This window comes from Coturnix japonica, chromosome 6 (genome assembly GCF_001577835.2).
Source record: "Coturnix japonica isolate 7356 chromosome 6, Coturnix japonica 2.1, whole genome shotgun sequence".
In the NCBI taxonomy this organism is placed as follows: Eukaryota; Metazoa; Chordata; class Aves; order Galliformes; family Phasianidae; genus Coturnix; species Coturnix japonica.
In genome coordinates this window covers 13,993,144-14,005,651 of record NC_029521.1, presented here as the reverse complement: position 1 = coordinate 14,005,651, position 12,508 = coordinate 13,993,144, and the positions used below count along the sequence as shown (strand labels likewise).

At 47.9% G+C, this 12,508-nt stretch overlaps 1 protein-coding gene across 2 annotated transcripts in view; it reads right to left on the bottom strand.

Annotated features, from left to right (window-relative positions):
• Positions 1-3,134: 3,134 nt before the first annotated feature.
• The window catches only part of PDLIM1 (PDZ and LIM domain 1), a 36,115-nt gene continuing 26,741 nt past the window's right edge, over positions 3,135-12,508 (bottom strand). The window contains exons 1-5 of one of the 2 annotated variants that reach the window (XM_015866568.2): positions 12,284-12,502; positions 10,919-11,221; positions 7,862-8,016; positions 4,819-4,936; positions 3,135-3,682 (exon numbers count right to left, since the gene is read on the bottom strand). In XM_015866568.2, coding sequence (XP_015722054.1) covers positions 3,496-3,682; positions 4,819-4,936; positions 7,862-8,016; positions 10,919-11,221; positions 12,284-12,312 — 792 coding nt within the window. In that variant the 5' untranslated portion in view covers positions 12,313-12,502 and the 3' untranslated portion in view covers positions 3,135-3,495. Of the gene's footprint in view, positions 3,683-4,818; positions 4,937-7,861; positions 8,017-10,918; positions 11,222-12,283; positions 12,503-12,508 lie in introns of those variants that run through there. The other variant, XM_015866567.2, reaches the window with a different exon arrangement.

Below are 12,508 nucleotides of genomic sequence, written 5' to 3'. Positions count from 1 at the left end.
GCTTGCTCAGCCAATTGCCCCATTAGAAGCACAGGGGGGAGCTATGGGGATTGATAAGGGAAAATGGGGAATTCTGTGCCTGTGTTTGGAAGACAAGAGAGTACTTTATGGGAAGAGAAAGTGTAAAACTTCAGTGGGTGCAGATAAGTAGATAAATTATGCTAAATCCAAATCACCTGGAAGCTTGGTTTTATTCCACATGTGATGGGAGTGAAAGTAGGTAACAAAGCAGGTGAAGTATCTAATTTAGTCACTTAATGAACATTTGTAGAAGATACCTTCTATATCAAAACAGCTGCAGTGCCAAAGGAGCTTTACTTCCTCTCAGATATGAAATTCTTTATGTCCTTAGAGCAGTCTGTTACCCTGAATTGGTGAAAGTCATTTTATATCAGCTGCAGATCCATGTTCTCTTACGGAAGTGTTGATAAACAAACCTCTGTTAATGAGTAAACAATCTTTGACCTTTGCCTGTTGAAAGCCTTGTCTTGCTTCTAATTCTTCCTAAAAAATGCATGTACTAGTATTAGTGCTGATGGTAGCATTAATGAATGAGAGTCACTGTTCATGTTACTGAGAGACGTGCTTTGTAGAGCTGCAGCTGTTTTTATTTTTAGCCCACTTTCAGGTGAAAGCAGTGCAAGTTTTGCACTTGCTGCTATAGTCAAGCCTAATGCTTGTGAATGCAGTTGCTCAAAGCAAGCAGTATTTTCTTGCAGGACCTTGCATTTCTTAAGCCTCCAGTGAAGAACAGTTTTCTTACTTACTTGCTGTCCCCCTGAACTGTGAAAGGGCAGTCCTCTCTGCACTTCAGAGCAGTCCATGGTTTGTGCACTTAATGTCTACAAGCAAAGTCTGAGGCCTGTTCTGGTGTTTTTTCACAGGTACAGATGCATAAATAAATTCAGGAATGAGAATTCTTAGGCAGGGGTGGGGGTGATTAAGACTAACAGTTTTAAATTGTTCCAGGTGAAGTAATGACCCCCTTCTTGACCATCAGAGGGAAAACATGCTTCAGCTTGATGGACAAATTTGTTAAGTATAGGTTTGGCCTGGTGACTTGGAAGCTGTGCTCCTTGTTAGTGCTGCACCTCAGCACTCAGCTATTGTTCCTCCTGATGAGAGTGTGTGGGGAGGCTGGAGTTGAGACCAAATGCAGGGCAGAAGGCTGGGACCTCAGTACACTTGTTACTATGGTGTGTATGCAGAGTTTAGGCCAGCAGGGCACAAGCAGCACCTGCTGCACCAGGAGAAATGGCAGATGCTGCAGTGGCAGGGAGAGGCTGTAACTAAAATCCCAGGTAAGACTGTGTTAAAAGTGAGTCTGCTCTGTGCCGTGCTGCACACCCATGTGAGCCAGGCACACTATGGGAGGATGCTTGCTGAAACTGCAGGGTGAGTAAAAGTTTCTTATTTCTTCCTTAGTTTTTTAATCCTTCCTGAGCAGGCAGTTCAGCATTGTTGTGGACTTGGCCCCACTTTTCCTCATTGTTTACAAACTCCAGATGCCAATTACTAAACTCAAGGGGAATTTGCCGATCACAGTGAACACTGCAGTTGCCAAATATTTTGGGCTGCTTCATAAAGAGCTTGTGCATTCCTTTTCTTTCAGTAAGCTACAGCAGACAGAGCAAAGTCCTCCCTTAGCACTGAACGCAAATTACCTTGGAGAGTCTGTTTCCATAGTAATAAATTGGATCAACACTGGTATCTGCATTGGAAGCCTCCACTTCCAGCGCTGGGCCACAAACCTTTTGTAGTTCCCGGCTAGTGCGTCAAGCCCCCACAATCAATGTTTTCCCAGCAGCGCTGCCAGCCCTCACTGCAGGAGCTTGACTGGGTGATAAAGGGGCCAAGACAAAGTAGAACTTGTCTGTTTACAGCAAGGGGTTGGGGTTGGGGAAATACCAGGCCATGGCTCAGGCTCTTCTGTCCCAGCCCACCGATGCAAGAGCTGAAGCTGGCCACATTTTGTTGATGGGTGTTATACAGTGTGAAAAGATAGTGATGGCACAGCCAACAGGGTCTAGTTGTTGGTATCACTGTGCAGCACAGATGGAGCGTGTGTCCAGCATTTCCTCCCTGCTATACAGACACATGGCCACATGCAGATGGTGGCCTGGAGCCCACTGAGAAAGTAGGCAACAGAACAGCTGCTGCTGGGGATGGGGACTTGTATGGGACTGGAAATCGCTGTCAGGTACTGGGAGGGTTGGACAAAGGGTCAGAGGCTCCTCCCTGCACTGACAGAAGTTAATTGTACACTTAAATGGTCTTGTAAAGCAACATGTATTTCACACATAGAGAGATGAAAGGTTTTGAATTGCCTTTTTTATAACCCCAAACCAACCATCTGTGTGACAAACCCTTCCTGGCTGATTGATAAGACCTGTTAACTAAAGCCTTCTGTGGGACCTGAGCCAAACACCCATGCTCTTACCGTACACGTGAGTAGCACTTCTTACTGAACATCAGCCACCACCACCCAAGGAGTGCAATACTTGGACTAACCAGGCTTCAGCCCAGCCTGCCTGCACTGGACAGTGCTGCAGCAGATTGTCACCCTGGGAAAACATGCTGTGGAGGGGAGAGTAGTAGCATCAGTGAGAAAGGGGTGTCACACAAGCAGGACAGGAAAAATACCACCACCACCAGCCCCTCACCTTGAAAAGTGAAGCTACTTGGTAGCAGGAGCTGTTAGGCATAATATCTATGAGTGCATGTGAGCAGCCTGAGCGAGCTGGGCTTTCCTGAGGGATGAGGCAGACAAGAATGCCAGCTGAGCTATTCCAGTAGCACTCTCTTGCTCATAGAAGGAGCCAGAGAAGAGAAGCTAAATATAGTTAGCTCTGCATTATTCCCATTCCCAGCCCACCAAAAAGCTGTACGGTGAGAGGTAGACTGAAGTAATAGGTCAGCTTCATTATGTTTGAGGGGATTGTTTACTCGTTTCTGGAAAGGCAGCATCAAGGATGCCTGAAGTGATAAGCAGCCACAGCTGTGGACTCTGGCCTTTGCCCCATGCCAGCCTGCAACAGCTGCTTGTCTTATGAGTCTATTGTGCCCTATTTGGCTCCCCAGCAGCACCACCACTCGCTGGGCACACAGGAGCCCCAATCTGGGAAAAAGGACACTTGCCTGTTGGAGTCACCCCATTTATTAAATGTGAACAGAAGGCAAACAACTGGGATACAGGTGAGCTGTGATTTGACTTTGGCCTCTTGACTTTCCTGTGCGATTGGCAGCACAAAAGAGGAGGGGGAAAAAAATAATAATCTGTGTATTAAAAAAAAGAAAAACAACAGTGAAAGAACAGACAAAAAGAATGTTGACTGATCAGTGATGCCTTGTGTGAACAGATGGAAGATTCATGTGGCAAGGAAATTCAAAGCCGTGCCCAGCATTCCTTATTGCAAAGGAGAGTCTGCAAGGGAAAGTTTTCCAAGGAGAGCAGCAGAAGAGAACCCATCAACGCTGATCCCACTGCAGCACAGGCTACTTTGGGAAGACGGTGACCACCTCGTAGCCCTCTGGGGGCACCACCCGCTCCCTCGCGTGCTTCTCGCAGTAGATTTGATCTTCCACGAAGAAATGTCCTTTCTGCTTGAGGTTGGTGCCGCAGTCACTGCACACGTAGCACTCAGGGTGACGCTGCTTGTCTCGAATCTTCACAAACACCCCTCTGGGGAAGGAACCAGCACTCAGCATGATGTGTCTGCCAATACAGCCCCCAGCCCAGCCACCAAACCATCCAGCCTGCACCTCAGTCTCTCCCAGGTGGACCGTTTCCCTACAGTGTAGGTCTCACCTGTGCCCAGGTGCTGACAGCAGAGGAGCCATGGGAAGCATCCTCTGGAAAGCATGTCCTAGCAAGGACCTCCTAAGTTCCATAGGGACAGTACTAGTGCCTGTGCTGCCATGAAGCACTGCGAGGGCAGCAATAGCCAACAGCCTTCAACCACCCAGGGAGAAACAACAGGATTAGCTTGACCATGAGGTGTTGTACAAGCTCCAGTAGGTCCCAAACAAACAGATTTTAGACCACATCTGGAAGTGGCTGCCACTACCAACAGAGGGGACAGCCAGCCACTGCCCTCTGCTCAAGGCTGCCTGCTCGAAGCAGGGGCACAAGCCAACCAAACACGGACTGCTCTCAGACTTGATAGCACAGCTGTACCCAGCTGGCAGAGAAATTGTATGGTTTGTCTCCCATTCACCTTTTGCTGTGTTCTATAATGATACAGGTGGGCATCCTGTGGAGCTAAGTGGGCTGGAGGGAAGTGAAGGTTAACAAGGAAATGAAATTAGAGGAACATGTGGCTGAGAAACTAAAGGAGTATAACAAAGACCTAGTTTGGTTCACTTGTGCTGTGACAGCAGCTCTGTGTCCAGCTCTTGCTGTGCCAGAAGTCAGAAATACCCCACAGAAACAACTAACATTAATTCTGCATAGATCCAGTGCGATACGTGTGTTACTGCATCTCCAAGCCCACTGCCCCCAGCTGCCAGGACAGAACACTGCTGTATGGCTGGGAGCAATAGGACCTGGAAATCTATCAGACACATCAGCCCCAAATGGAAAGTTCACTTTACCTCTGAGTGCTATTAACAGATTTCTGGTAGGAATCAAATCACAGCAGCACTGAGGCTGTCTCAAAGGGACTTGCTGTGACATGGAAGAGAAGAGGGATACCCAATTCCTGCCTCACTGCAGGGCTTGCAGAGTGAGCGCTACCAAAGCTGGTGAGAACACACGTGCTGGGCTGGACCCTGGGTGCGCAAGCACAGGCTGCTTGCCCTGGGGACAGGCTTACTTACACAATGCCAGATCCACACTTGTCACACATGGGCAGCTTCTGGGCATTCCCAATCGATGAGGCCACCTTTGTGGTGGGAGCCTTGACGCTCCTAAATCCAGATGGTTTGCTGGGATCTCCTGGGGGTGGAAGGAGAGTGCTTCAGAGCATGTGAGATGCGTGGCTCTAGACTCCTCTCCCAAGCAGATGCTCTGCTAGGGAGGAGTGATGTCATTCAACATCAGCTTCAAGGCAAAGACTCATGCACAGGAAGGAGGAAGGGACTTTGGGTGTGCAGGGTGTAGGGTGAGAAGGGACACAGCTGGGCCTGGCTCCAGAAACCCAGGGCCTGAGATGGTGGGCCGTAAGATGAGATACTGCCCTTTTCTCATCTTAAAGGCCCATCAGATATTGGCTAATACATCTCACATGCACAGAGATTCAAAGCAAAAGCAAAGTCACAGCCTCAGATGCATCAGATCCTGCTTGCCGTGCCCTGAGTGCACACTCAAGGTCAAGCTGTTGGCTAGATTTGGGTTCAGAAAGAGGAAGTGGGTGTCCCAGCAGTCAATAAGGCTGTCAAAGCCTTTTCCTTTCTGCTGTCTGGTGTACGGTGTTGTGCTCCCCTCACAGCTCCTGAAGGATTTGGTTAACAAACTCCTTGTTGCAGGGATACAAGGCATGTGGCCCACTCCAGGGATGACAGAACTTCCCAATTGCAGGACCTTCAAAGGAGACATCTGGATGCCTACAAAAGTAGTGGATCCTAGACACTGGATAGGAGGCAAGCCTTTTAATATTTGCAGTGAAAAGGAAGCAACTAATAAAATGATACCATTGGTACAACTAGCATTATCTATCTGACTTTTGCCTGTACCAGGTAAGAGGGGAAGAAGGGATACAGATTCAGAACAGGACCAGAGGGAGGCTGGTAAGCAGACATGTCAGCTCCCCACATTGAGGTGGCACAAAACCCTTCTGACTATTACCAAGCCAACAAAGTACACCCACTGATCCTTTTGAGTGGAAGAAGGACCCTGGGAGCGGCTCACCCCAGTGAACAGCAAGGTCTGAGACATTTCACAGCCCAGGGCAGCACCACTGGCAGAGAAACAAGGAAAAAAGCTGGGGCACTGCTCACCCCACTGCCACCCAGCCTGAGTGCCACCACACTGCTTTACACAGCCACAAACAGTGCACCCCAGGTTGAGCTTAAAGCAGTTTTTCCTACACAGTGGCATTTGGCTCTGAGGCTTGCACCAGCTCAGTGCTGAGAGATGCCTTACAGGAGACAAAAACCCATGGGCCCTTCAATCACACCAGGAGGCACCTGGCTGCTGTCCCCATCACTGGCAGCATCCCCTTGCTGAGAAGGAAGCAGCAGCTATGTTTTCAGGCTCTACCCTATCCCCCTGCTTGCCTTTTCTGCTTTGAACAGCACTTTGTTCACATCAGTAACACTGACAGCACATTTTTAAATCTCTAAAGGAATCAGCTTAACAGAACGCCCAAGGAAACATAACTTGTTCCACTCTCTGAAACACCACAAGCCTCAGCAAGCAGGCTCAAATCTAAACAGAGAGCAGCCATCATGCTTCCCCACACCAGCACCCACACACAGACCCCATCCTTCCAGCTGGTGTGGATCAGCACAGTCCATGCCTCTGGCAATGCCCCAAGGACTGGCCCTGGCTGGGGAGATGACGGCTCCCTGCTGCTGCTCACAAGCCAATGCCTGAAGACAAGCTCAGAGGAACATCCCACAAAAGGTGCCACTTATTGCCAAGGATGCTATCTCAGCCAGGAGCAGTAGTAGTGTGTGAGCCAGGGCACCATATCCTCTAGGGCTGTGTAACCTTGCTCTGCATGGGTGATTACAGCCCACGGCAGAGCAATGCCCAAGTCTATCCTGGCCTGTGATCAAGCAGGCAAACCTCGTGCCAGAGAATCCCAGTAATGCTGCAAATCTTCAAAGAACGATAAACTAGAGAGGCTTTTGCTTCTTATCTTCTTCAGCACTACTAAACACAGGGGAGGACCTCAGATGCGTGAGAAGTCCTGGCTCCTCCAGTCCCTTCCATGCAGGAGCTGAACCCTGAGGGGTAAGCTGCAAACACTCATTATTAAGATGCTTTCAGATAGGAATTTTAACAGTAGATTAAAGACTCAAAAATCCTGTTTTCTTTCTTCCTTTTGTTTCCTTACTTCCTTCATTTTACTGTTCCCTTACAGATCACTTAGGTCTAACAGCATTTGGCTGAGCAGTTTTCCTTTCTGATATCTCAGCACCATGCTTTTGTTGGATGAAGTTGAATGCTTCACTGCAAGCCAATAACACCACAGATGAAGTCTCAACCGGTTTAAGAGGGGAGGAAAAAAAAAAAAAAGTCATTCCTGGAATTCTTTTCCTAATTATTTGTTTATTTTACTCTATTTAAAGGCAGAAGGGAGTGTGATTTGGCTCCCACCTAAGTTAATCAGAGTTTTTTATCTAGAAGTCTATAGCCTTGATCTACACACTGTCCAGATGGCAGATTGTGTGCCAAGCAGCACAAAGTTTTCACAGGTTTAGAACTGCAAACTGATCGCTTCTAAGTTTTTAGATTCAGTTGCAGAAGGGGACCCTTTTTCCTCCCATAGAAGGATGGTACCTGGGAGCATTAAGACTCACTAAGGGGCAAGACCTTGTGTTACCTGTTATCATAAATCTAAGATGGTCCTTAAATGGGTGAATATTTTCCAATAGGGGCAAAACTTGAGACAGTCCGGAAGGCTTTTGCAACTTTTAGAATTACTTCTTAAGAACTAAATGTAGTAGGCTTTTATTTCTTCACCATTTGGTCATCAAATGAGTAACAATATGTATCCATAGACGTCGAAACTAGCTGAAGAAATATAAGAGTAAAGTCGGTGAAAGGGACTACAGTTTTTGTGGAAGGCACCTACACATAATACCTTGGAAGAAGCAACAGCTAAGGAAGGAAAACAAAGTTTGAGACATTACTCTGAGACACCATACACAGCCCAAGGAAAGGCTGAAAGGAAGGGCGCACAGGCAGGCTTACCTTTCTCCTCTGACTCCAAAATCTCCTGCAGCACTAGGAAGGAAGCAGACTGTCTGGGTGGCTCGTGCGACTCTTGGTTCTCCTGGAGCATCTTGTAAACCTCAGAGTCTCTGTCTATGGCAATGCTGCCTGAGGGATGGCCATGCTGATCTAAACTGAGGAAGGAAGACAACACGCAACTATTAAACGGCTAAACACTACAGCAAGTCCCTCTAGCAAAACTATGGCAATGCATCACGTGACTGAGAGAAGAACGTGCAAACAAAGGCAGAACAGGATGCCATGAGACAGAGGTGCCGGATGTGCTTGCAGAAGACAGCTGCAGCCCCAGTGGGACTGAGGCGCTGGGCCACCCACATGCCCTGCTGTCATCGGATTCTCACTCACCACCCCTGGCCAGCCTCAGCACATTTCGTCTGCTTCCCAATTGCTGCTTCATCCAGAACCAGGACAATAAAGAACACGTGCTGGGATAGGAGTCCCATACAGTAGCTTTGCCAACACTGCATGGTCCCAACACACCTAAACCACCTGAGACTGCTACCTTACACTGCCATGACTCTCAAATTCAGTAAGCTTTATTCCTTTAAAAATACGCATCTTTGCAAGTGTGTTATGAAGTGGTCATAAAAGCCACCTTCACACAGTAGCAGCTGTAGGAGCCAGGTAAAGGATCCTCTGATTGGAAATAGTTCTCTGCTTTTCAAGTGGACATTATGTCCATTCATCCCCTATCTAAGGACCCAGAGCCAGTGCCCATTTACATCATTTCAGTGGGGTTAATGAGCACCTCAGAGGCAGAGAGATTTCTGCCTCCTAAGGCTGAGCCCTCACTTTAGCTGCCTTCTGAGGTGCTGCTGCCTCTGTGACTAGATTAAAGCATCTATGGAAAAACGAGGCAAACACTGACAAATCTCTCGTGGCTCAATTACATAATGCAGCCATATAAATGGAAATGCTCTGCTGGGATTCACCATTCCTGTACTCCATGACTGCCTGAAACACACCTAAACATCCTGAGGTTCAGACTGAATTACAGAGGGAAATGTTTCTTGTGCTTTCCAGGCCAGTATGCAATTGAGTCATCTGGGAGCTGTTCTACACAATTAACTCCTTAATATTGAAGGCAGAATCATCACATATGCTATAAAGTGCTATTTCCATAAACAATTATTAAATAAAATGTTTCCAACTTTGGTAGTTCTCACTGGAGCAGGAAGTACACTAGACTTGCAAGCAGCTGAACCTTGGAAGCCTGAATCTCATTTACTGAAGATTCTCACACTGAATAAAACAAGATCCCTTCTATTATGTGGAAAGTGTTCTAGAATATCCCAAATGAATCCATGCTCCACATTACATTCACCTTATTTAAACTGGTGTATTCCCTTCACTGTCCACCCCCAAAATCAGTGGGCAAGGCGGCAGTCCTTGCAGTGTGCACGCTAACAACGTCTCATAAACATGCATTCAAAAGCAAAGGCTCCATCATCTGAACAAGCAGGAGAGTCAAACAAAGCCATGGCATTTCAACCATGCATTTTGATGGTGGGCAAAACATACAGATCAGCTCTTCCAGAGATGCACCAGATAGATACACTTGCATATACAAGACTGCAGAAAAAAAAATACATCAAAAAAGCCGAATTGCTCAAATTTATATCCTGAAGAGTGAAACACCTCCAGCTGTCAGGGCAGGAAATTACAGCACTCACACAACCACAAAACAGGACCCAACAAGAAGCACATGCATCTTTTGAAGGGGCAAGGACACAGCACTGTAATGCCTGCAGGGTAACAGGTCTCCAAACCTGCAGATTTATGCTACCTGCTGCCACAAAGACATTTCATCTGCTGCAAACACCACTAAACAGTGCCCTTGTCCACAACAGCTTTGTAGCACACAGCTCTAACACTCCTCTCTACTGTACCTCCAACCCCAAATACTGTGTCTGGACTTCAGTGCTTCTAGTGCAGAAAACTTGCAACACTGATGGAATAATGCTGGATCAGTGAGCTTTGAAAACTGCCAAGAAGATGGCAATAAGAAGCCGTAAAGGCAGTCTTGCACAGCACCTTCAGAAAAGCACAGTATACTTGTTACTAATGTGATTCCACTATTACATGCTAATGCATTTTGTCAGACTTATAAAAGACTTAAAGCTGGGCTACAAGGAGATCCTGTACTCACTTTTGTTGTCTCCTTCATTAACATCAGCTGCCAAGCAAAGCTGCCCAGCCACATGCCTGCTCCTGGGGAGCACAGGATCACCAGACCAATTGGTGACTCATAAAAAGTAACTGGTCTGAGCAACAGCGTAGCTGTGAATCCACAATGTCCTGTCATCACTTGGCAGCTGTCACACAGCAAAGCCTGCCCATGGGAGTCCATGGACCAGGACACCAACTTGCCTGTTTCTAAGCATGTGGTGCTCCAACCAGGAGAGGATCATGAGGGCCAAAGAGCCATGAGATCCATGGGGCCAGCTCCTGAACACCTCTAAAGAGCTTTGCCTTGGTTGGAGGTGTTCTCTGCATACCTGCCACCCACCTGGGCTGCTCCAAACCCAAAAGCATTGCTAGCCAAAGAGGGAGACATGCAGGACCTATTTCACCTGGAAATTAAGCTCCTCACACACACAGCCCAGCCAGCAAGACTAAACCACAGCTGACCACATACAAACAAATGTATCAGCACCCAGCTGCAAACAGCAGTCATTTTGGTTTGGGAGGAAAAAGAACAGCTGTTGGGATAAAACACCCTTCCACAGAAAATCCACCCACTGCAAGTGGATCCTCCAGGAATATCCCTTCACTCTTGCTGTACACAGTACCAGACATATTGGCAGGCTGAAATAATGTTTTGGTGCTTGACACAAACATGATGCAGAGAAAGCTCCTGTGAAGTCATGCACTGCCCTCGAGGAGGTGAAATGTAAATAATTCCTCATGACCAACCAGCACTGGGAGCCACAGACAGGGACAAGGCACTTGTGGACACTGAGATGCAGATGAGTGGATGCTCTGTGCTGGCTCTAGAGGTGGCAGGCAGGTTACCTGGGGAAATCAGGGCTGATGGAGGAGATCTGCCCCTGCAGGGAATCCATGATGTTGCTCTGCGAATAGAGCTGCAGGGGAGAATTGAACTGCACATGCAGCACCTTCAGTCCTGGCACCTCCACTTCCACTGGGCTCTTAGGGCAGGCCTGGGCTGCGTGCTTCAGCTGCTCCGGCCCCACACGGACCTGGTTGGACTGGGCACCAGGGCTGTGCCTGCCCCGTGCCTCCACACTGGGTGACTGCAGTGGGTTATAGACAGAGGCAAAGGGAGCCTGCTGTGCACTCATCGGCGAGAGGCGGCTGTGGGCACATGCCCACATGGGATGAGCAGCATGGGTTGTGTTTGTTTGGGATAGATTTGGATTTTATGTGGTGGAATTGAGGGAAAGATGCAGAGGAGGAAGAAAGGAAAGAATTAAGAAGTTAACAAAGAGCTAAACCAATACTCCAAGTGAAATAAACAATACTGTCTGTTGCTTGTGCCAGAGGGATACACCACTGCATACATCACTTTACATTAAAGGCTTTCAGCTGATGCTTTAGCCCCAGCCTCCTTACTCTCAGTGTGCCCACACACAAACAAACTGAAGCCAATCCACTCACAACAGCAATGAAGACATGGCAGCAGGGCTGAGCATACAGCCTTGGTCCAGCTGTCCAGGCACACCACCCTCACTGCTGCCCCTCCTAAGTTGGTCTGGCAACCCTGCTAAGCAGCCACTGCACCTCCAGTTCCAAAATAGCCACGCTCAGTAGTATGGCTTCTCCCTGCCCTTCTTGCCTGCTTTGCAAGACAATTTATTCACCTCATTTACAAATCACATCAATTAGTAAAAGGCTTCCACAGGGAGTGCTCCCACCTGGAAGGGACTCCAGACTACACCAGGTGGAATTTGACTGCCAGATGGTCCCAGCAGGTTAACACCAAGCCAGGTTTCTTTTGTCCTTGCCATCCCTAACTCAGTCACTGAATGTGGGCTGAGGAGCAAACACCCAGCACCTTCTTGCCCATCAGCTGCAACACATACAGCTTTCAGAAAGCTCCTGTTTTGTGGTTTCCAATTTAAAGAAAAAGAAAAGAAAAGGAAAAAAAAAACCTTGGACTTTTGGGAACAAAAAGTTCCCATGGCAAAGTTATGGCTGTTCCTCAAGTACAACCACAAAGTTTCACCTGCATTTTAAAACTTGTGTGAAAAACTGAGTCTGATAATAAAAACAGAAAGGTCAGAGCCTGTCTGTGAGCACCAGGTCAGTTGGAAGCCAGGATGGATGTTCTTCCTGCTCTAGCTGCACCCTTCCTGCCCAGCACAGCCACAATGAGATACCCGCTGTACAAAGAGCTCACAGTGAGCTGTCAGGCACCTGTTCAGACCAGCAGGCTGGCACGTCATGCTGAATGCACGTGGAAACTGCGTCGGTCTCTGCTAAACAAAGAAACACAAGAGCATTAATTTCATCTCTGCATCACGCAAGATGTTCCCCACTCCCAGGAGATCTGCCCCTGGGCGCTGCATCCGCTCTTGCCTGTCTGCTCCGTCCCCTGTCCTGAAAGAGAGCTGAGTTATATTTCCCCATCTGGGTCAGGGC